The sequence below is a fragment of the Microplitis mediator genome, chromosome 10 (genome assembly GCF_029852145.1).
Source record: "Microplitis mediator isolate UGA2020A chromosome 10, iyMicMedi2.1, whole genome shotgun sequence".
Classification (NCBI taxonomy): Eukaryota; Metazoa; Arthropoda; class Insecta; order Hymenoptera; family Braconidae; genus Microplitis; species Microplitis mediator.
Window position 1 is genome coordinate 7164947 of NC_079978.1, and position 21526 is coordinate 7186472.

Sequence of the window (21526 nt, forward strand, 5' to 3'; positions counted from 1 at the left end):
AAATATGCACATGCAGAAAATTTAAAAAACTATAAATGCAATTTTTTGAAATAATTTTATTTTTATAATTTATCGTTTTAAAAAAAATCCAAAATTATTAGATGTTGGCTAATTGCAGTATCATATTTTTTAATGAGTGTGAATGTAGCAGACAATTGTCCATTTTATAAATTTTATAATAAATGAATAAAATGTCAGTGGAGTAAAAATAAAAAAATGCATGTGTAGATAAATGTCAAATCCGTACGCGCATTTTTTTAAATTTCATAATTTTAATTTATTTATTTATTTAATTCAAATTTAAAAATCGTATCATAACTGCTACATTCACACTCATTATTTTTTAAATAAAGAACCGGGAAATTTTCAAACCAATAGGAAAGCTTGAATTTCGTAAGCCAATGAGTCGTAGCTTTAGGTCGTCTCGATTCTCCCCTCAATTCTCTTTTACGTGCGAGAGCGAGAGAAACGGCTTCGCGCTTCGCAACCATTAGCAGTTTTCTCAGTTTACCAGTTTACCAGTGTCGTTTGTAGAGACTTTGTTATATTACACGTTACGTTTATAAATTCATAATCTAATCAACTCTATTTCCTGTTAATTTTTAAACTTATTTTTTTGTTTACATAACTCTATAAATATTTATTTATTTAATTTGTGCATAATCAACATACTCTAGTGTCATAATAATTCATTTATTTAAACCAAATTAGTTTTAAATAAATTTCTTCATGGAACATTTTTTTTATCAACTACAAACTCATTTGTGATTTAAATTATTTAATCATTGAAGTAAATAGTGACACAATTCATTTTATTTGTTGGGTTTGCTGCTGTAAATTCATCGTAATCGAATTTATTTAAATTAATTGGTAAGTTTACATTAAATTTAATGAATTTTTTTATCACGTAAACGAAACATTTATTTTTCATTAATTATTTTATTCAATTAATTATTTACCAATTTCAGTATTTTAATAAAATTTGTCTAGACTTTTACATCTGTCTTTAAACATCTCAAGATTAAAAGGTGAATTGTGTGCGATCGATTTTTTTGCAGGAGCCTTAGAATATCTTGTCCGTTCTTATATACTTACCTATAACTATATAAAACTAGTTCTAGTTTAATAATCATTATAAACTGGTTTCGGATCATTAACATTTATACATGTACAACTTAAATACATATTCATCAACATCCAATTACTTATAACGTAAGATTTTTAAATTTATCGCCGTCATCATCATAATTATTTAACAAAAAACAACATCAATATCGTCATCATTATCATCATCATCATCATCATCATCTTTCTACTACACCTATACTTTATTCTGTCCTATTTAGCGATGACAAAATAAGAGTCTAAATAACAAAATAAAATAATAAATAATGTTGATAAATTATTTATATAGATATAATTTAACTGTAGAAACCGATAGAACATCGAAACTATTTGCGAGATACCAACAAGAAAAGAGAGATAATAAAATTGGCAAGATTCCAATGTTCCAATGTAATGTAATGGGTTCTCTCGTCGTTTGACGGAAAAGCTCGGCAAGCTCCGTTTCACTCGTCGTTTATATACTGTAATTTTTTAGCAACAAGAATATGTATGTACATATATATAAATACCCATACAGTATTAGTATATATTAATACAATAAAAATAAAATAACGCACACACATAAAGTAACTCGTCGAGAAAATAAGCTCTCACTTTCTCGTTTATATGGCAAATGACATCCTTTTATACCTTTTTTATAATTCTTCAATGAAAACGTGAGGTTGAGGCTGTCGAGTCTCATTTATTGTGATGTTTATTATAAGTACATACAAGAGCAGTCTTTAACAAAATTAAATGTCTTTAAATCTCAGCAAGTTTAGCAATAATTTAAATGAGAAACAAGACATACATAATATTAAGTAAGAAAAGAAAAGGTAAAAAGGTAGAGGCAGAGGTAAAAAGCCTTGGAGGAGATTGTTATGAATAAACAAGGAGCTTCTGGTTGCCTTGGCCTTAGCATCTCATCAGCAATGCATCTAGGAGTATTGATCCAACAGTATATGGTCTCTCCGCCCATTCATTTTATTTTTTACGATATATTTTAAATTTATCATTATTGTATTAAGGACAGATAAAATTTTATTTTTTTTTTTAGATAAATAAAAGTTGAGTAAGGAGAAACTAAAACGTTAAATGGCATTAAATGACAGTCGATCGATGCCCGAGTAGAGCCACTCCCTCAACACGTTGATCAATGCTGCTACAAGTCTGATGGTGTTACTCTTGTAATCCATACCATACTATCCCATATCAGTATTACTATATTATTCTATCGCATATTATATTCTTTGTTGTGTGTATCAGCCCACGCTAGATATGTCAATTGTCAGTCGGTCGAGCTACGGTCAGTTAACAATAATATATTATTAGTATAGATCTTATAGAGACATAGACATCGGCATAAACATATAGAGTTATAGAAGACATAAAAAATATAGATATAGACATAGAGAAGAGTGAATGACTACTGTATGATGATGACGACGACGACGACTATGAAGACGACGACGTGACTCTTGGTTTACTCTGTGGCACTCTGTCGTATCGTGGATTGCCAAATACGGCGGCACGTAGTTTTATTCTTAGACAGGAGGCTCGAAAACGAGCGGCGATACACGGAGTTTGCCGAGTTGTTTTCTTGATTATACGTGATCATAACGGTGGAAGTATATATGAAGAAAGGGAATTCACTCTCGAGGTTTTTTACCATCTAAGCATAATAAATATCCCTTTCACGACAAATAAAAAACAACGTTAATATAAATAGTAACAATATTTATGCAGTAATGAGAAGAAAAGGAAAGGAAAATGAAGAAAATTTTTTAAACTTAAGTATTAAAAAGAAAACAAAGAGTACGTAACGAACATGGTAATCAATTTAACTTTCTACCTTTTTCTTTTTCCCACGTTAACTGTATTGCAAATAGCGTTGACCCACGGTAAATATTATTAATATTAATTAAGTATTTCGTAATATATAATATACATGAAAAGACATATAAATGTATATATTTTACATTTATCCAGTATAAAATGTTCCTTTATATACAAGCCCACGTTAGTTAGCTTGCGAAAATCCATCTTGCCACTGAGAATATCAATGAGTTTTGTTACTTACTTACTCTATGACATATAAATTATTTTTAATAGATATATGTCTGCCTACTGAATGTCTGACTATCGTTAGTTTGTTGACGTACACGTGGTACATAAAATAAAATTAAAAAAAAAAGTTTGGAATAAAAATAAAAAGAGCAATACGGAAAGAAAGAAGAAACTAAAGAAAGCAAGAAAGAAAGAAGGAACGAAAGACGAGTGTCGTCCAGAAATAAATTTGGCCCGGACACGAGTTTCCTCTTGGATTTAACCAAGTAGTTGTGTATACTTCTTTAACAACACGGAAAAAGAAGAGAAGAGTCAGATATCACGTGAACATGAATGATAATTTAGCCAACTATCAATTTTATGTCTACACAAATATATTATAGATATAGTTATAGATATAAATATAATAAATAACCGAGAGGGAAAATTTTATTGACGAAAACAAGTAGTACCACTAGGTACTAAGTTGATGATATACGTAAATCCATATTATATGTATATATATCTATATAATGTTAATAATAACAACAACAATAAAAACCGAGTGACTTGCAACTGCAGTATTTTATCTGCTGGTTCACACGGTGCTTAAACGAATAGTCGAGAGAACTATTTTTAACTAGTATATAGGCTCTCTTACTACGTATATTTAGTATTAGTGTATATATATATGTAGTTAAAGTTGAGGCGAGGCCATAGATATGAGGTGCGGCAAGGGGGGATTGCGTTGATGTAAGGTAATGGAGTATACATCAGTTAAAATATGGTATTATTGTATGTTTCAGATAATATGATGTATGTGGAAAGAGCTTAGAGGTCCAGAAACGATGGTACTTAGATAGACGGCAAAGAGCGGGACAGCTGCGCGCTGTTTAAGCAGAGCAAAAAATAAGAAAAAAATAATAACAACAATAAATGAAACAGACAATGAACGCGTCATTGTTGTTGCTTACGCTGTCGTCGTCCTCGTCGTGGAGTGACTGGCGAGTATGCCAGTTACTCGCTACTGCAACTCCGTATCGGCTTAGAGAGCGTACTGCTGCTCAAAATCGAGACTAATTGATAAAGTAAATAAAAGAATGGCTGCAACAGCCAAGCATGAATTGAGACAAAAGTTTCCGGGCGAGTCCTCGGGTGAAGAAGACATTGCAGCAATCGCTAAACAGATAAGTGATCACGCAGAGGCGATTTATCAGTCGTGGAAGAGTCGTGGACTAGCGCCCGCAGAGATATTTAATTGTCATAATAACGCAACTGCCGCAGACGAGTTTGATAGTGCGTTGACACCTACATTGTCACCAAATTCACGAGGAATTCAACTGGAGAATATTCTTAAAGTAGGTGGTGCCGGACAATCATACAGTCCGCCACCACCTAGATTGGATAATAATAACACTCTGGAGAAACTGGTTAATAATTTTGTCGTCGAGGACAAGGCACGGCAACAACGTACATCATCATATATAACTAAAAATCTACCGTCTTCCATACAATCTGCTCTGGAAAGATTTGAACGTAGTTCTGCTGCTAACGTAACAAATATTCGGCATCAACAGCAGCAGCAGCAGCAACAGCAACAGACAAGACCGAAAATAGCTACCAAGTCGTCTTTGTCGTCGCCGTTGGCATCACCATCGTCGCTTGGCGAGACTATCGAAACTATACTGCCGGCAGACTTGCCTGGAAATGGTACAACAACCCAGCCAAAACGTCCGCTAAGTGTTTTACTAAATACAACAACGCCCACTAATACAGCCGCCGGAGAATTGTCTAGGCCGAATCAAAGTTCAGGTTTGACGACCTGGCCTCTTAAAAATAAATTGTTTACCGACTCTTCCGTAGTGGCTCGGGTCAATGCCTCCAAAGCTAACGTAGCTTCCTCGTATCTTGATGAAGTTGCGCGTGAAGAAGAGAGACTTATTAATGCTCTCAAGACAGGCGTTGTTATTGATGAGGATGGAAGTTCGCCAGTTCCTGTGCGACAAAAACCCGCTATTAAAAAAGAAAAACCCAAACTCGTGACAAATGGCGTTGTACTTGAGCGTACGTCGCAATTTATCCAGCAGATTCAACAGGCGAAAAAAATTGAAGAACGTAAAAGCGCGAGTACCGTAGTAGAAAAACTTGAGAAGCATCAATTGCAGCAGCATCAGCAACGACAACAACAGCAGCAACCACAGCAAAAACAGCAGGAGGTAAAAGAGGAACGTCAAGTTCAAATAGTGGCATCTAAATGGGGTCCTCGGATCACGTCACCGAGACCTAGGATTGATCAAGTACCACATCCTGAACTCACGAACCAACAAAAACAACATATACGTGCTGCTGCAGCTGCCGCTGCTGCTACGGACTCTTCAAGCTCAGCGGGAAACAATGCCAATCCAGTAAGACCTTTTCTTACCCGAGGATCCGTCGCAGAGAGAGTATTGATTTTTGAAAAATGCCCGAGTGAACTTTTACTCGACAAACGTGGCCCACGACAACCTGGAGGTCCATCATCGAGATTTAATTCCAATAATGACGGCAAGCCACAGTCTTCTTACGTACGTGAGAGAATACAACAACAGCAATCAAGGGCCTTGCCGCCTCATACAACTTTACAACGGCATGTCAAAGCCAATAAAAACGTCCGTATACCCAGGTAATTTTTTATTTATTTATCTACCTTTTGTATTTCTCGTGATATGAGTTATGCAATAAATGTAATCCAATATTTACTTCCATGCAGATTTTATTTCCCCGGTGGTAAGCCTACTCCGCCTACACAACTGGAGGCAACGATTGCAAAAATAAGTAAAGCCTTCGAGAGTCTCCCGGGACATCGTGCTTCACGCTCACAATTTCACATTATTACAAAAGCTTGTGAGCTGCCACTTTACTGGAAGGTTCCGCTTTTCTTAGCTGCAGGTGGCGATGCAACGACTTGTATTGAAATGAATGGTTTTATTGAATTTTGGGAAGAGTAAGAATTTTTTTTTCATTACTCATAACATTTTTAAATGCTACTTACATTAATTGGATACTTAATAAATTTGTAGAATTAATAAATCGTACCACGATCCAGCCAGTAAATTTATAAGAATAACTACACGTGGTCTGAGAAATTACATACTACCAGAAGATCTTGTTGCTATGGTACAAGATGTTGTTGATACTCATCCAGGATTAACTTTCCTTAAAGAAGCTACGGAATTTCATTCTCGTTACGTCCACACTGTAATTGCTAGAATATTTTACTGTGTAAATCGTAGCTGGAGCGGTAAAATATCCGTTACGGAATTACGACGTAGCAACTTGTTGGCTGTTATTGGTATTCTAGAACACGAAGAAGATATAAACCAGGTGACGTCCTACTTCAGCTACGAACACTTTTACGTTATATATTGCAAATTCTGGGAACTTGATCGTGACCATGATTTATTTATCAACAAAATGGACTTAACTCGGCACAATGATCATGGTAAGATTACATCGTGGTTTATTATTATAATTGTAGTAGATATTATCTGAATATCCTATTGCTATTTATATTTATTTATTTTTTATTCAGCATTATCAACGAGACTGATAGAAAGAATATTCAGCGGTGCTGTAACAAGAGGTAGGGGTAAAAGTGGTGAAGTACGTTTGCAAGAAGAAAAAATGAGTTATACTGAGTTTGTATGGTTTCTACTTAGTGAAGAGGATAAAAATTATCCCACTGCTATTGAATATTGGTTTAGGTATTTATTTATATTTTTTTGGTTTACTTTAATTCAATTAATAGATTTAAATAAAAATAAATAGAGCGAATAAGACTGATATGGAAAATATTGTATTATTTTATTTTTTTTTTTAATTTATAGATGCATGGATCTGGATGGCGATGGTTACCTGTCTATGTATGAACTTGAGTATTTCTACGAAGAACAATTACATCGGATGGAGGCCATTGGATTGGAAACTCTACCATTTGAAGACTGTCTTTGCCAGGTAATTTCTTAAATAATTATGTACCTGTTTATTGGTGACGCAATGCTTAAAATATTTTTAATATTTCAGATGCTAGATATGATTAAACCGAAAATTCCAGGAAAAATTTCGTTGAGTGATTTGAAGAAATGTAAAATGACTTCGATATTTTTTGATACATTCTTTAATCTTGAAAAATATCTTGATCATGAACAACGAGATCCTTTTGCTTCAACTAGAGATCATGACTCTGAAGGCCACGAAGTAAGAATATTAATATGATGACCAAACAAAAATAAAAATCAATATCTTTTGAGTTACTTCTTATCTAAATCATTTATCATTTTTGTTGCCTCTAGCTCTCAGATTGGGATCGATTTGCTGCTGATGAGTATGAGTTATTGGTTGCTGAAGAAAGCGGAAATGAACAAAGTGATCAAATGTAAATAATGTTATTATTAAAACTGTGCGAATCGAGTTCGAATCATTCATCAATTTTTAAATTATTCAAAAATTTTTGAATTATTTGTAACTTTTAAAATTACTCGATTCAAATCTCGAAAATTCTGATCAGCTTTCAAATATAAAATTTCTATTCAATAGAGAGCTTAATTTTCAAAGTAACCAAAAATAATTTTTTCGAAGATTCGTGTCTAAGCTCCATTTACTTCGGACAAAAATTTGAATTAATAAAAAATCTATTACAATTTTAAGTCGTTGAAAAAAAAATTTAGAATTATTCGTAAATTTTCGAATAATCATAAAAATTCAAATTATTCGAAAGTTCGAATCGAATAGTTTGTTTCGATTCAATACGAATAATTCGTAAGTTTGAACTATTCGCACACTCCTAATTATTATATTTATATAAAATATAAAATATTTTAATAATTTTTTAAACATAATAAATTGCAGGATGTATGATAACGGAATGGATGAAGATGGTTTTACAACTATAAATACATTGCCAGAAGAGTCAAATGACCGAAATAAGAAACGTGATTGTAATACAAAGAGTTATCAAGATACCGGTGAAACTCGTCGTGATTCGAAAAATCAAAATTACGACAGCGGAGATAGCGATGATTACGCTGAGAGTGACAACTGATATACGGTATAATGATAACAGTAAAAAAAAGAAAAAAAATGGTATCATAAAAATTGTGCCATTATTTCAGGCCGATTTAATGATATAATTATTTAAAAATTATTATAATCATTTATATCTAAGTGCCATGAACTATTTTATTTCTATCCATAAACCCATACGGTTTATTAAGTTTGTTTTGTAAATAGTAAATCGAGTTGTTTCAAATTTTGTCATTAGTTATTAATTATATTACGTTTTTAATATATATTTAAGAATTAACGAGTACGTTTAATTAATTTTATAGAAGATCGATAATTAGTAATCATTTACGTGCCTCGAGTGGTGCAAAAATTTTTCAGTTTATATTAATTAAATAATCGACGCGAATAATATGAACATCATCTTATAATATATATAAATATATATACACATCATCATACATTAGTACATACTGTCATTTGTACTTGTTAAATACTATAGGATCCATGTAAACAAACTACAGATAATTATTTATCTGTTTTATTAATCAATACATTACTACTATTATTCATATATTTGTTTAATTGATAGTTTTGTCATCGTACTGTTGTTTTTGATGAGAAAAAAAATTTAACATTTGTTTTTATTTGTTTTTTTTACGAATTAGTCATCACCGATAAATATTTTATCGGCATAATTATTATCAGTAAACAACGCTATTCTAGTCTAATGCGTGCTAGTACACGTAAATTATGGAATCAATATATACATATATATATTCTTTTTTTTTTTATTATTCGTTAAAACTGCAATGGCAGCTCAAAAAAGTAAATCTGTGGTTCCAATTTGTCGTTGATATTTTTAATCAACAGCCAGTTATATTCTATAGTATAATCGCGTTTTATTATCTTTCCAAAGATGTAATTATAGAGCTAATATGTAAACACGAGGCTTGTTATCACTTTTTTTTTTTAATTAATTAATTATTATTGATTACTATTATATAAATAAATATATGTAAGTCATTGGACTCGTATACTTGCGATCGCGCGCCTAATCGCGAATGTTTAATTGTTGCATTTTATTGTATTTCAATATTGTTATTGATATGTACTCATTAATTATTATTATTATTATAAAGTATCCATAGATTTATTATTGTTCAGACATTTTTAGGTGCGACATCGGCAAGTTTTTTTTTCATCTTTATTTTATATATCAATTATTAATTTTATATATAATTATTATTAAAAAATTAACTTGCCGGTAACTTTATATCCCGTTGAATATATATTTAATATTAGATTAATTAAATATTTGTACTATGTTTATTTATTTATATATATTTTCTTGATGTATAAAAAAAATAAGATTGAAGATAAAAACAATAATAAATTCAGTCCATGATTTATTGCAATAAATTATAGCCGCTATTGATTAAAGTAATTCTCAAATAAAATAATAATAAATCGATAACTACTTTTGATGTTGATAAAAATTTTAGGTGAATATATCAAATTATATTTATATCAATAATATCATAACTACATTTTTGTACGAAATAGTATTTTATTAATGATCCCTGAACGTTTCAATAACAAAATATCGCTTATTAATTATATTAATTAAAAAAAGAAAATAAAAAAAAAAAAAAAACATTAGAAAAAAAACAAATCCGATAAATAAATTGTATGAGGTCTTGATAAAGTACTCATGTAATGTATTTAAAATTATAATTTAAGCTATTAATTATCATTAATTATTAATTAATAATAATTATTATTATCATCATTATATTTAAAATGTGCAAAATGATAAATGATTGCGATTTAAAATTTAACACGCCAGCACAATTTGTTTAATTATAAATAAATCGCAAAAAGATAAATCAATGTTTTTGCAACAATACAATAAATATACTTACAAAAAAAAATTAATATATCTATTAATTAATATTAATACAAAATAATATCTTTTGAGTTTAATTAGATAACTATTTAATTAATACAACAACAATTTATTTTATATTTATGATACTGAAGTTAGCCGACGTTTAATAATTTTTGGATTTTTTTAAATTTAAAAAAAAAGAAAAATTCGAAAAAAATGCACTTATGATTTTTAAAATTTTCTACGTGTGCATATTTTTATTTTTTTTTTTTTTTGCCATTGATTTGTTGAAAAAAAAATCCGAAAATTTTTAATTGTCTGTTAATTTCAGGATCATTTATATGCGTATGAGTTATATTTATAGATCAAGTGTGAGTGTGTTGTGTGTGTACTACATATATATTAATGAGCTTTAAATTATTAATATTAATAATTGTTTCAATGTCACGTTCTCCAGATGATTCACAGAATCGCATTGATGCGTAAGTCAAGGTGAACGATCCCGTAGCAAAGTAACGGTTGATTACATTCATTGGAATTCATAGTACGATGTATTAAGTCGAGGCTTATACAAGAAATCTATGCAGAGACACATGTCCAGTCATATATTACCTAGTCAGGCTTATATGCAAGTAGTTTGAGTAAGGGATCATTCGTTTAAGTTCGTTTTTTTTTTGTCCCTCTTGCCCTTACTTTTTAAATCTCCTTAAGCCTCAAGCGTTATCGGGATGGTTGCAGGCGCGGCATCGTCATAAAATCAGAGGAACAATCCCTCCACATTCTCATCAGCTATCCGGTTTTGAAATAAGCGGGCCAGTAGCGTACATGCGACCTGACTTCGTGATTCTCAGTCCATACTATTGACACAATTCAATTCTTACACATCGCAGTCTTGTTATTTATTTTTATTATACATTTAACATTTTCATATTCAATGAATTCAAATTGTATTCATCATACATTCCTTTTCTTTTCGTTTTATTTTTATTTTTATCCTCTGCTAATTTTTTTCACGTACAAAAATTCATGTGATCTCGTTTAAGAATTTACTAGAATACATCTAGTCCAAATAAAAATAAATTGTTGATAGCTCTCTTTTTCTGCCCTTCCCATGGTCTTATGTTATTATTTTTCTATATTGTTGAAAATTAACGCTGCAATTTCCACGGTTGGACCGTTACAAGTAATAATACAAAGCAATTCATAAAGCAGTGAATTGAGCGTGGGAAATGCGCGTCGGTGATCCTCCTCGTGAAGATTGTTTGGGTCAAGAACCGCGCTTGGCTATCATCACCATCATCAACAACATTATCGTGAGAGAGTAACAGAGACATTTAGATCAGACCATAAACAAGTATCTCAATGTATAGTAATATAAGGGAAGAAGAGAAAAAGAGAGTCAAACAGCCTTAGTCCAAAACGAAAGTGCCCCTTTCACAGAAAGGCGACGATATCGTCAATATCCTTTGCCACATTTATCATTTTTCTTTAAATAATTTATAATTATAAATAAATATATTTATAATAATTATTATTATTATTTATTAATAATAATAATAATAATAACAATTAATAAATATATTACAAGTTAGGTACTAAGGGTGCTTCAGAATTTCCAGTCAATGAACTTCTGGGCTTACACACGCAACCACTTTCGACAAGAACGTAATCCTGACCCGTGAGTGTCACCGGGCCAAGCGGTATCACCAAGAATAAATATGGGACATAAGTTTGAGTACATTCACCGTGTACTACGTCGCATTCCTTGGATCTATAAGCAAATTTAAATTAATGATAAGAGTTTCTATCCTCCTTTTTTGAATTACAATAAAGTGGAACGTGAGCAATAAGCGAACACTCACTCGCAAACCTCGAAGACAACTTGCTGCAGTAGGTCGGGAAATTTTTGTACAATGGTAACTGGTTGTCCGCTGGTGAGACTGACCCCGTACATAGGTGCTGTCGTGTTGTAGCGGGTTTTACAAAGCCGACCTGGTGATCCGCATGTTTCTTTTGAACTGAAACTCCGACCTGTAAAAATAATTCCCATTGTTCCTCATGTTTACGACTACTTAACTACTAAAATCCCAATGTCTGCTAGTAAATATGATGTATTTAATAAAGTGTATTGCGTAATTTAGTGTCATATTTCATATGGCTGTCAGGTTTGCAAACTCATGGGTAATACAGAAGCCAGCATCAAGTTATACATCCCGTTATGCTGCTGAACGACTGGAGGATTCGAGTTAATAACTGTATTGCTGGTATATAATACTTGTGTTTTGTATTGAATGTAGTGAGCTGATACATACGATCTTTGCAAACATCACTTGGTTATTTGGCAATACCGTTATATACAAGCAGAAGCAGAGTCATCTTAGCTCATCGACTTTACATTACTTTACTTACCGTTCCGCACACTGGACACGGTGTAATCACCGTGAGATAGTTTGTAATTGTGTAAGAGCTTTTGTCTAGTCAGCTCAGGATCTACAACTCGGTTTTGATGATATGCCCTTCCGGTTCGGCTGTTTCCTCCCCACGAAGTCTTCAAACTTTTTTCTATTGCCGCTCTGTAATTTTATTTACTTTTTATTGCCGTATAAAAACTTTGTGTACTAAATAAACACTCAAGTTTTACTATTGACAACCACAATTTTTTAAATGGAATTTTTTTTTATTCAACACCGCACACAATAGAGGAAGAATGAAAGCAAGTTTTTTAAAGTAAAATAAACTTACAACTATGAGATAAAATATATGCGGGTACTACTACTATTATTATTATCGTTATCGTTATTATTATAAATTTAAAAACTCTAGTAATCTATAATTGTATATCTTGTGTACTTACGATGGATACGGTACATCATTAGGTCCAATACAATCAGTAGAATCGACCAGTGCATCTCCCCTTACATATTTCAGGTCTAATCCTCCCGCAGTACATTTTTTAGTTGCGTGGGTGTAAGATCCACATACTAGAGCAAATAGGAAAAACCTGAGCACACTCCGCACCTGTAAAATAAATATAAACTCGAGTATTTAAAACTTTATACATATATTTTAATCCTTCACAAGCTATCATCCGCCCCTTTAACTATTCATTTTTATTTTATATTTTGTTTTTTTTACATCACATGGCCGTAAGTAAAACGACTAACGGTACGACTAGGCGATTCTCGACTCGAATCAACGGGTCACCTTTCTAACGGGATACTATCAAAAATATATTTTTTAAATAAATACACGTATTCATAAAGTTATAAATCAAACAAAATATACAATAATAAATCAATTAAATGTCTTACTAAGATCTTTAAATCATAACGTTGGGTTTATATACATTAGAGAATAACAAAACCACCCACCCTCTTGAATTCCGCGCCGATTATTTTTCCCCCGCATTCTTTGAATTCTTACACTCGAGTTCCCAAATTTATACTTTTAAATTCAATATTTTTTTTACTTGCTTATATATTTATTCAACAACTAAGCCAATATATTTTAATAAAGATATTTATTTTTTATTCAAATTTAAAAAAAAAAAAAATTAAAAATAAACTCACCGTTAAATATGAAAACATTGTAATAAATAATTTTTATTACCGGTCTGTTTAATTGTCAATAAAAATTGAATGAAATGATAATTTAAAAATAGTTTATTTCAAGAGTAATTAAATAAAAATTGTGCCAAAAAAAAGTTAGAGGCGGTAAAATAATTAAGAAGTCACGAAATGCCGTTCATGTCACTACACCGGATATCACCGTGAGGTCGAGTACCTCCGTCCGTGCAGGTGGATGCTCAGAGGTTGACTGTAGGATTGGCCGTGAGTAAAGGAACACCGTGGTTGCTATCTCTCGACGACTGTGCGAGTGAAAACCCCAACGAGAATCAAGGTGGAAAAGGATAGTCATAGTAGGGGAATCAACTCTCTTCAGTTTGGCAGGATATATCACTTCTTGTTTAGTTACATTACCTTTCTTTCTTTCTTCTCGAGCTATGCATCATCCCGAAGAATTCCTTACACTAAATCACACATTTTTTAAAAATATTTTCTTCTATTCTTAGACTACCCAACCAGCAGTCAACTTTAAGACGTCATAAAGATGACTTTTAAAAGGACAAGACAAACTTTTTTTTTGTCTCAGATTCAGGTTTTTTTTATATAAATAAGACATACAGACGTTGGTCCTAGGAGTCAGGAAATTTGTCTTCTTTTTTCCGTCCCAACAAAGTCATTTCAATTGAAAAATCGTTTAGATGACTTATTTACTTTTGTCATCATTTGTGTCGTCTTTTAAGCAGATATTTTTTCGGTGACATGAATTTTTGATCGTTTTCTCAACATTTTGGTGTCTTATCAATAGGACAAAAAACAGCCTCAAAACTGATGTCCTATAGATGTCACAAAGTCAAGTGTTCTACTTGGGAAATGATAAAATTTATTGCATGCGCCATTCTTCCCACAATCAGAGGCAAACATTTAAACTTTCAAGTCGAAATTTGGTGAAAAATTTTTTACACACCGGAGGAGGTAGGACGTCCCAATCCGCGAGTTCGCTTTCGGCTCGGGTAGGCAATTATACACGTGGGTTGGCATGTCCTACTGTCCTCCTTAGGTGTGTAATACACTATTTATTAATTATTATTTATATATGTCTCATAATTAAGATTATAGGTATTTATTGATAAATATTAATGAGAAAAATATTTATTTTAGTGATGAGAAGAAAACTGAAAAACGTACGATACTCAAAGGAGTGCATTCTAATCGTAGATTTGAGATGTTGATGCAACTGCGTAAAATGAATCAATTAAATCGTATCAGAAAAAAATTTAAATTTTTACTATAGACTAATTAATCAATTAATTGGTCAGTTAATTAATTAATAATATCATTTCCATTGTACAGATAAATGGATGAATAATTTAATATCAATAGGCATACGTGAATTAAAAATTTATCTTTCCGTCTCAGAGTTTGGGTCTCGTACTATTATTTGTTTCGTTACATTATAAGTTAAATCCTTTATTAGTAACTTTTATTTAGTTTATTATTATTATCAAAGCTTAATTTTTATTGCGCGCATTATTCATCTTTTAACTAACAAAATGGTTTAACCATTGAAATTATTTAGGAACTATAAATTTATACTTGGCCACTGCACAGTATAATAGTATATATTAAGTAAGAATTATATTTTTCTATTTGAAATGTTAATCATTTTGTCAACATCTCGTGCCTTAATGATAGATCAAAAAACAGCCTCAAATCTATCTCATAAATGTCACAAAGCCAAGTGTACTACTTAGGTAACAAAAGGTAAGCGTAAAATTTATAACACATGCGTGTGAATGTAACTGACAATTGGCAGTTTATAAATTTTTGAATGAATAAATAAAATGTAAGTAGAATAAAAATTTTAAAATGCGTATTTAGATAATTGAAAGATCAGAACGCGCATTTTTTAAAATTTTAGTATTTTAAATTTATAAATTGCCTCATGTCTGCTACAGTTACAATCATTAAAACACATAATTTTTTTTGTTTTTTTTTTTTTTATTATTATTTAGTGTGATATCGTTACAACTATAAGTCATTCATATTTATAGTCATCGTTTTTTTTTTTCAACATCAATTTTTTAAATAAAATTTTCTTGACGAAAATTACAAAAATAATCAATAACTTGTGTCATTTGAATGTTGAAGATTAATTATCAATATTATTACTTAACAAACAAACGAATAATCTTATATTATAATTGATAGAATTACTTATAACTTCATATAATTGTTGAAGAAGTTGTTGCATCATTACTCCGACGATGCAGAATATTATTTACTACACATAAATTTAACCATAAGATTATTTTAAATTCAAAGTATTTAAAATATAATTGTATTAATTAAAGTATTTATAAGTAAAAAAAAAATATTTGTTATAACAATATTTTATGAAATCAATGGTGATATAAAACATATTCATTTTTTTTTTCGCGGTAAAGGTAAAAGTCATAGATATAAAGTTATATTACTACAAGTTTAATCGTCAAACTTGATTGAATTTACAGACATGTCAATTTGTCCGCCACGATAACTACCGCGTTTCTTTTTAGTTTTTTCATGACGGAATGATTTTCCTCTCGTGTGTTTTAAATCAATGTTAGCTTTTTCTCCCCATGATCCTCTTGCACCTCTCTGTGTGTGGGAAAAAAATAGAGAAAAAAAATATACATATAAAATTGATTAAAAAAATATAACGAAACATATATAGATAAATGTCATTGAATACAAAATAACTTTTGTATTCTAGTAATAACGAGGAGAATTGCGAGTTTATCGATAATTACAAAATAAACATTTAGTATTAATAATTTATTTATGAATTAGTTATTTAATCGTCGAACGTTATTTTTTTATTTTGCGCTGGCGCAGAGTCAAATGATTTATTATTTTCCCCTCCGAAAGAGTTTCTTTGACCACCGCGGAAGTTGCCACCGCCGCGTCTATCACCGTCACCAAATGATTTTCTGAATCCGCCGCCCTCTTTATTATCCCAAGATCTTCTGTTATTATCAAAGCCGCCGCGACCCCCTCGGCCACCACGATCACCCCCACGGCCACCGCGATCACCTCCTCGGCCTCTGAATCCGCCACCTCTGCCTCTAAATCCGCCGCGATCGCCGCCACCTCTACCGCCACCGAAACCACCGCGATCACCTCCACCTCTACCGAATCCGCCTCGGCCGCCTCTACCGCCACCGAACCCGCCCCGTCCGCGACCACCGCCGTTTTGTTTTTCAACGTTGTTACTCGATCCTTCATCCTCGTCGTCCTAGAACACAAAAGAGAAACAACAGGTCAATCAATGTGTCTGTGAAAGTACATTTTTTAAAAACATTAATAATAATTATTGATAAACAAATATATTAATTAGAATTGAGAAAAAGCATTCATCGCTGCATGGAATATTTTCTGTAACAATCAGTCTACAAATTATTTTTTACAACTTTCACGGGGCAGTGAGTGACCTGTATTTCTCATTGCATCTTTTGAATTTTATCTTGATTTTTACCTTTGCTTCAAATGAATTGTTAGCCAACTGTGGACTTAACTCGATCTCATCATCCTTGACTCGTCGGAAAGGTACATTTTTTCGTGACTAAAGGGTAAAGTAGGTTCATTAATGAATGATCAATGCTTTCTCACAAATCTTATTTTTTTTTTTTCCCTAAAGATTATTAAAAAAATATGGTCCTGAAGTTAGCAGACAATTAACAATTTTCTGATTTTTTTTTCAACACCTTAATAAAAAAAAAAAAACTCAAATATGCACATGTAGAAAATTAAAAAAACTACAAGTGCAATTTTTTGAAATATTTTTTTTTTCTTTAAATTTATCGTTTTTAAAAAAATTCAAAAATTATTAGATGCCGACTGATTTCAGTATCATAGAAAAATAATGTCAAGTTACCTTTTCTGCACTTGCATCGCCGCTGGCTTTTACAAAGTTGCTGTAATTAGCTTTCTTGGCTGGCGTTGCTACACCATTTTGTTGTTCGTTCTTTGAATCATCGTGTTTTCTTTTCTCAGCTTTGCCAGTTACTTTTAGCTTAGCCTGTGGTTTTTCTTCTTCATCAGACTCTTCTTCGGAACTAGACTCTTCCTTTTCAACTTGTGTTTTAGCTACAGGAGTTTTAGCAGGTGCTTTTTTGGGTTTTTCTTCTTCGGAGGAGGAATCATCGCTTGATGATTCAGCTGGTTTAGTTTGTTTCGCCGGTGTTGGTGTCTTAGGTGTTGGTTTTGCTACTGCTGGTTTAGCAGGTTCTTCATCAGAGCTATCAGAATCTTCACTTGACGATTTAGCAGCTTTCTTTGCAACGGGCGTTGTTGCTTTAGGTGCAGGTTTAGTTTCTTCTTCAGAAGAATCTGAGTCGCTAGAAGAGTCAGCAGCTTTCGCCGGGGTTGCTTTAGCTGGAGTTGCTTTGGCTACTGGTTTTTTCGGGGATTTTTCTTCTTCCTCACTGCTGTCGTCACTGCTATCAGATTCTTCCTTTTTGTTTGCAGCAGCTTTCTTTTGTTGAACAGCTGCAACTGGTTTAGCTGGTACTGCTTTCTTTGCCGGTGGCTCATCATCGTCATCACTGCTGCTTTCTTCACTCGACGACGCTTTCTTTGCTGGAGTCTTCGCTGGTGTTGTTGGTTTACTTACCGCTGCCTTAGCAGCTGGTTTCTCGTCTTCTGAGGAATCATCAGAGTCATCACTTGATTCTTCCTTCTTGGGAGTAGCTTTCGGTGTAACTTGTGCAGCAGGTTTACGTGCGACAGTTTTCACCGGCGCCTCATCTTCACTGCTGTCTTCATCAGAACTCGATTCTTTTTTCGCTGGAGTTTTTGCTGCTGGTGTTGGTTTTGCGGCGACTGCTTTTGTCTTTGATTCATTATCATCATCTGAAGATGAATCATCACTTGAAGACTCTGCTTTTTTAGCTGGAGCGGCTTTAGCTGGGGTGGCTTTAGCAGGAGTAGCCTTTGCAACAGCTGGTTTAGCTTTTTCATCCTCTGAAGATGAATCATCTTCTGAGCTTGATTCTTTTTTCGCAACAGTTTTAGCCTGAGCAACTGCTGGCGTTACTTTTTTGGCTTGAGGTTTTTCATCTTCTGAACTATCATCCGACGAACTTGATTCAGCTTTTTTTGGAGCAGCTTTAGCTGGCGTAGCTTTAGCAGCAGCTACAGGTTTCTTAACTGGAGATGGTTTAGGCGCCTCTTCTTCTGAACTTGAATCCTCAGACGATGATTCAGCTGCTTGTTTATTGTTAGTCTGTACTTTAGCTTTTCCATTAACTAATGGTTTTTTCTTTTCTGCTTCATCTTCTTCACTATCTGAGCTCGAATCCGATTTAGCCGGCTTGCCTGTCGCTTTAACGTTTATTTTTTTCGGAGAACTCTTTTGGTAGTGCTTAAAAATCTCTTCAATACCTGGCGATCCTTTTGGTAATGGATTCTAAAATAAAAACAATAAATTTTATTTCAATGACCAGAAAAAAAAATTACTCACGAACTAATTATTTAAATTAAATATATTTTTAATAACTTTCAAATTGACAATAACGAAATTCAACTCCCAATTATAAATGCACTTTAGAAAAAAAAAAAAAAATAGAATGCAATAACCTTTTAAATATTTCGACCACGTGTTAATTATTACCGACATTTTAATTCGGAAAATTTATCGATACAAGCAAAATCAATGAGTGTGAATGTGGCAGACATCCACAAATTTTAAATTATTAATAAATGGAGTAAATAATTAATAAAATTAAATTTTTAAAAAAATGCGGTTTTAAAAAATTAATTATTTACTCCATTCATTTATAATTTTAAATATGTCTAATGTCTTCTACATTCACTTATTCAAAATAAAAAATATTAAAAACTTAATTGTCGGCATGGACTTACTTTTTTTTTTTAAATAAATAACAAATAAAAATTAATCACCTTACAATTAATATAGAAAATAAATAATAAATAGTCGTCGAATTAATTATTATGACGGCGTAGTTAAAAAAAAAATGAATTTACAACATTTTCAACACGTGTTCATTGCTACGGAGCTTTAGGTTCCAAAATTCTACTGTACGATCAAAATATTTACAAGTGCAAGTGTTTACTTTAAAAGATACTATTTTTAAAAGCACAAATAATTAATAAAAAAATGTAGAGAAACTATTTTACAATCAATAACAATTAATATTAAATAGTTGAGTAATATGACGAAGCCATTACCACGTGGGGAAATCGTGGCATGAATCCGGCATTTTACGCGGGCTATTTAACCAACATTACAATTAAGATAAAATAAATATAATAATAAAAAAAATTTGTACATACCGCATGTGTTTTTGTTTGAAATACTTTAGCAATTCCAGGATCTTTTTTTAACAAATAATTGTACACGAGGGAAGAAATAACCAAATCGTCGGTGGATGCCATGATGGACGCAGGCAAAGTGGATGGAGGGACTAAAAGACTTTTAGAAATGGATGCACAACCTTCGAACTCCAGCTTCGAGTAAGCTCTGGTGCATCTTCTGCTCACTAGAGGCGTGGCATGTTTAATTTAAAATGTAGTAGTTTTAAATAAAACCGCTAGATGACAGTGTTAGACCCGATCGGTGCCGCGATCTTTTGTATAATTTGAAACTAATTATTCGATTTGAATTGAGGGTACAGTAAAGTTTGAATTCAGACATTCGCGCGAAAAAAATGTGCGCACGGATTTCAGTGCTTATGCGGACCAAGTAAACAATTTAGAAAAATCTAAATTAAAAAATGTATACTTTCTCCCTTCGACGATCGCTTTCATCTGATATTGATCTAGTTTATAGGTTCTGGTATTAAAATTAAACCCGTAGTATGGATCTCTGCAATGCAAAAAAATTCTCCACACAACGATTTGAAACTGCTCAAAGTCGGCAGCCAATACCTACATCAACAATAATTACTCTACAAAATGAGCCAATGGTGGAATTTCATTTCATTGTTGGACATATAAGTGACTTGCAACGCAGTGGTTATTACGACGAAAGTAATTGCCATAAATAATTTTCTGCCGTGGTATTTTTCTTCTCTGCTGCCCTCGGTAATTACCGAGCGTAAATTCAGCACTAGTTTATTTATTTTTAATTTACTTGAATTATTGTTAAATTAAATAATCATAAGACTGGGAGCGGAAGGCAGATAAAAATAAAGACGAGAAAGGAAAAGAATGATAGACATTTTATTAAAATTATTAACTTAATAAATAACTTAATGATTAATTTAATTTGTACTTTGTTCAATGATCACATTTTGGTAAGCTTACACTGAGAAAAAATTTCTCTTCGGAGAATTAAATCGGTTTTGTCAAATTCTGTTAAACTAAAATTTTTTTGAGACAACTAAATTTTATTACGTCAACATAATTTATTTTGTCATTTAATAAAATCTATTCGGTTGACATTAATATTTCTCTCTCCAAGATAATAAAATCATTTGGTAAAGTTGAGAAAATATTTATTTGATAGACAACTAAATTATTTAACAGTTCCAACAAACCCAAATATTAAAGCAAAGTTTCATTGTATTAACTCTAATAAATATTACTTAGTCACAAAAAAATATATTCATTTAGAATAAATATATATATATATATATATATATTTGTTCGAAGTTAATAAATATATATTTGAACTTTATAAATATTTACCATCAGAAAACGCAGTTGTCACTATGCTAGCCAACAGCAACGGGTGTAGTTCGGTGCTCGCCACTAGATCGCGTCCACCATTTGTGGTGTCCCTGGTAAGAAACTTATTTTAGAAGTTTTATATTCCGAACTTGGAGCATTTATGCGACGAGATCGCCGCTGATAACTGACCTAATCGCGTTGCGATTTT

At 32.0% G+C, this 21526-nt stretch overlaps 3 protein-coding genes across 4 annotated transcripts; 1 reads left to right on the forward strand and 2 right to left on the reverse strand.

Moving 5' to 3' along the window:
• The first annotated feature begins 484 nt into the window (after nucleotides 1-484).
• LOC130675948 (uncharacterized) lies at nucleotides 485-10114 on the forward strand. The gene is made up of 9 exons (XM_057481876.1): nucleotides 485-870; nucleotides 3957-5812; nucleotides 5900-6133; nucleotides 6210-6631; nucleotides 6722-6893; nucleotides 7017-7143; nucleotides 7213-7386; nucleotides 7482-7564; nucleotides 8038-10114. Exons 2-9 carry the CDS (start codon nucleotides 4251-4253, stop codon nucleotides 8228-8230), a joined length of 2967 nt encoding a protein of 988 aa, XP_057337859.1. The 5' UTR covers nucleotides 485-870; nucleotides 3957-4250; the 3' UTR covers nucleotides 8231-10114.
• A 99-nt stretch (nucleotides 10115-10213) lies between these two features.
• Nucleotides 10214-13942, reverse strand: LOC130675953 (uncharacterized). The gene is made up of 5 exons (XM_057481881.1): nucleotides 13651-13942; nucleotides 12936-13099; nucleotides 12491-12654; nucleotides 11944-12112; nucleotides 10214-11852 (listed from the first exon to the last, which is right to left on the reverse strand). The coding sequence occupies exons 1-5, from the start codon at nucleotides 13666-13668 to the stop codon at nucleotides 11663-11665; spliced, it is 705 nt and encodes a 234-aa protein (XP_057337864.1). The 5' UTR covers nucleotides 13669-13942; the 3' UTR covers nucleotides 10214-11662.
• Nucleotides 13943-16065: 2123 nt separating this feature from the next.
• LOC130675956 (nucleolar protein dao-5) lies at nucleotides 16066-20154 on the reverse strand. Of its 2 annotated transcripts, XM_057481885.1 has the most exons (4): nucleotides 19981-20154; nucleotides 17561-19093; nucleotides 17162-17248; nucleotides 16066-16284 (listed from the first exon to the last, which is right to left on the reverse strand). In XM_057481885.1, exons 1-4 carry the CDS (start codon nucleotides 20080-20082, stop codon nucleotides 16129-16131), a joined length of 1878 nt encoding a protein of 625 aa, XP_057337868.1. In that variant the 5' UTR covers nucleotides 20083-20154; the 3' UTR covers nucleotides 16066-16128. The 2 variants fall into 2 exon arrangements, with proteins under 2 accessions (XP_057337868.1, XP_057337867.1); XM_057481884.1 differs by lacking the exon at nucleotides 17162-17248 and having other exon boundaries at nucleotides 16066-16921; nucleotides 19981-20152.
• Nucleotides 20155-21526: the final 1372 nt, after the last annotated feature.

Coding starts and splice junctions, on each gene's coding strand:
- LOC130675948 (XM_057481876.1), top strand. CDS start 4,251: ATGGCTGCAACAGCCAAGCATGAATTGAGACAAAAGTTTCCGGGCGAG. Junction 5,813..5,899: donor AAAAACGTCCGTATACCCAG/GTAATTTTTTAT, acceptor ACTTCCATGCAG/ATTTTATTTCCCCGGTGGTA. Junction 6,894..7,016: donor GCTATTGAATATTGGTTTAG/GTATTTATTTAT, acceptor TTTAATTTATAG/ATGCATGGATCTGGATGGCG.
- LOC130675956 (XM_057481884.1), bottom strand. CDS start 20,082: ATGGCATCCACCGACGATTTGGTTATTTCTTCCCTCGTGTACAATTAT. Junction 19,094..19,980: donor TTCAAACAAAAACACATGCG/GTATGTACAAAT, acceptor TTTTTATTTTAG/AATCCATTACCAAAAGGATC. Junction 16,922..17,560: donor GCGATGCAAGTGCAGAAAAG/GTAACTTGACAT, acceptor TTTGTGTTCTAG/GACGACGAGGATGAAGGATC.
- LOC130675953 (XM_057481881.1), bottom strand. Junction 12,655..12,935: donor AATGATGTACCGTATCCATC/GTAAGTACACAA, acceptor ATAAAATTACAG/AGCGGCAATAGAAAAAAGTT. Junction 12,113..12,490: donor CGTGTCCAGTGTGCGGAACG/GTAAGTAAAGTA, acceptor TTATTTTTACAG/GTCGGAGTTTCAGTTCAAAA.